This window comes from Chrysochloris asiatica, unplaced genomic scaffold, assembly GCF_000296735.1.
Source record: "Chrysochloris asiatica unplaced genomic scaffold, ChrAsi1.0 scaffold00336, whole genome shotgun sequence".
Taxonomy (NCBI): Eukaryota; Metazoa; Chordata; class Mammalia; order Afrosoricida; family Chrysochloridae; genus Chrysochloris; species Chrysochloris asiatica.
In genome coordinates this window covers 1060506-1061340 of record NW_006408854.1, presented here as the reverse complement: position 1 = coordinate 1061340, position 835 = coordinate 1060506, and the positions used below count along the sequence as shown (strand labels likewise).

The following is an 835-nucleotide window of genomic DNA, read 5'->3' as shown; positions in this document are numbered from 1 at the left end:
AATTTCCAATATGTAAGTTGACCACAACTTATAACATTACAATAAATAGCACTAAGACTAGTATTAAAAATGTCTTTAAGGTAACTAAGTGTTAGACTTTAAAACATGGAACACCTCAACTTATATAAAGCAAAAATGCTGGTATGCCCTCAGTGTTTATCTTCTTCGTTGATTATGTTCCAGATATTGTGCAAGTCCCTGCTTGTCTTCCAAGGGAAGTATTTACTTCTGTTTCACAAGAAGCAAATACAACTTCAAAAGGAATGTGTTACCTGGTAGTCCTCAGGACTGAATGCTGTCAGTGAAACAGTTCTAAATTCCACCAGCACCCTCCCCAGAAGTCCTTGTGCACGGACAACCAATAACTGGATTTCTCCATCTTCCTCCTTCACCGTGATGTGTGGAATGGTGCTTTCAGGCAAGGTCATTTCGTCTTCTGGCTGTGGAGGTAGCCCTATGGAGAACTGCAGCAAGCCTGGTGAATACAAAGAGAGGCAAGTCATTCTTTCCCCAGTTACTTGGGGCAGAATTTTCTTATTCATTTGAAAATAACTTGTACAAATAGTTTTATCATCAGACTGAAATTCCGATATCATTTTTGTAGAATCTATATTAGCAAAGATTTGATTAACATACTTTGCCATGGAATTTGTTTACAGTCCTTAGAAAGTTAAAAATTAAAATAGTAATGTTCCTTATCTTTAACCTCTCAAAAAAGCTTTTTTTCTTTTCTGCACAATCAATAAAATAATAATAGAATATTTACATATTCAATCATTTACACATATATGACTTTCTAGAATTCATCCTCAAAATTATAGTTGTTGTTAAGTGC

The 835-nt window shown here is 34.9% G+C and overlaps 1 protein-coding gene across 1 annotated transcript in view; it reads right to left on the bottom strand.

Moving 5' to 3' along the window:
* The window catches only part of GPR98 (G protein-coupled receptor 98), a 962819-nt gene that overhangs the window by 863242 nt on the left and 98742 nt on the right, over nt 1–835 (bottom strand). The window contains 1 exon segment of the mRNA XM_006875701.1: nt 273–475. Within this exon segment, the coding sequence (XP_006875763.1) occupies nt 273–475 (203 nt within the window).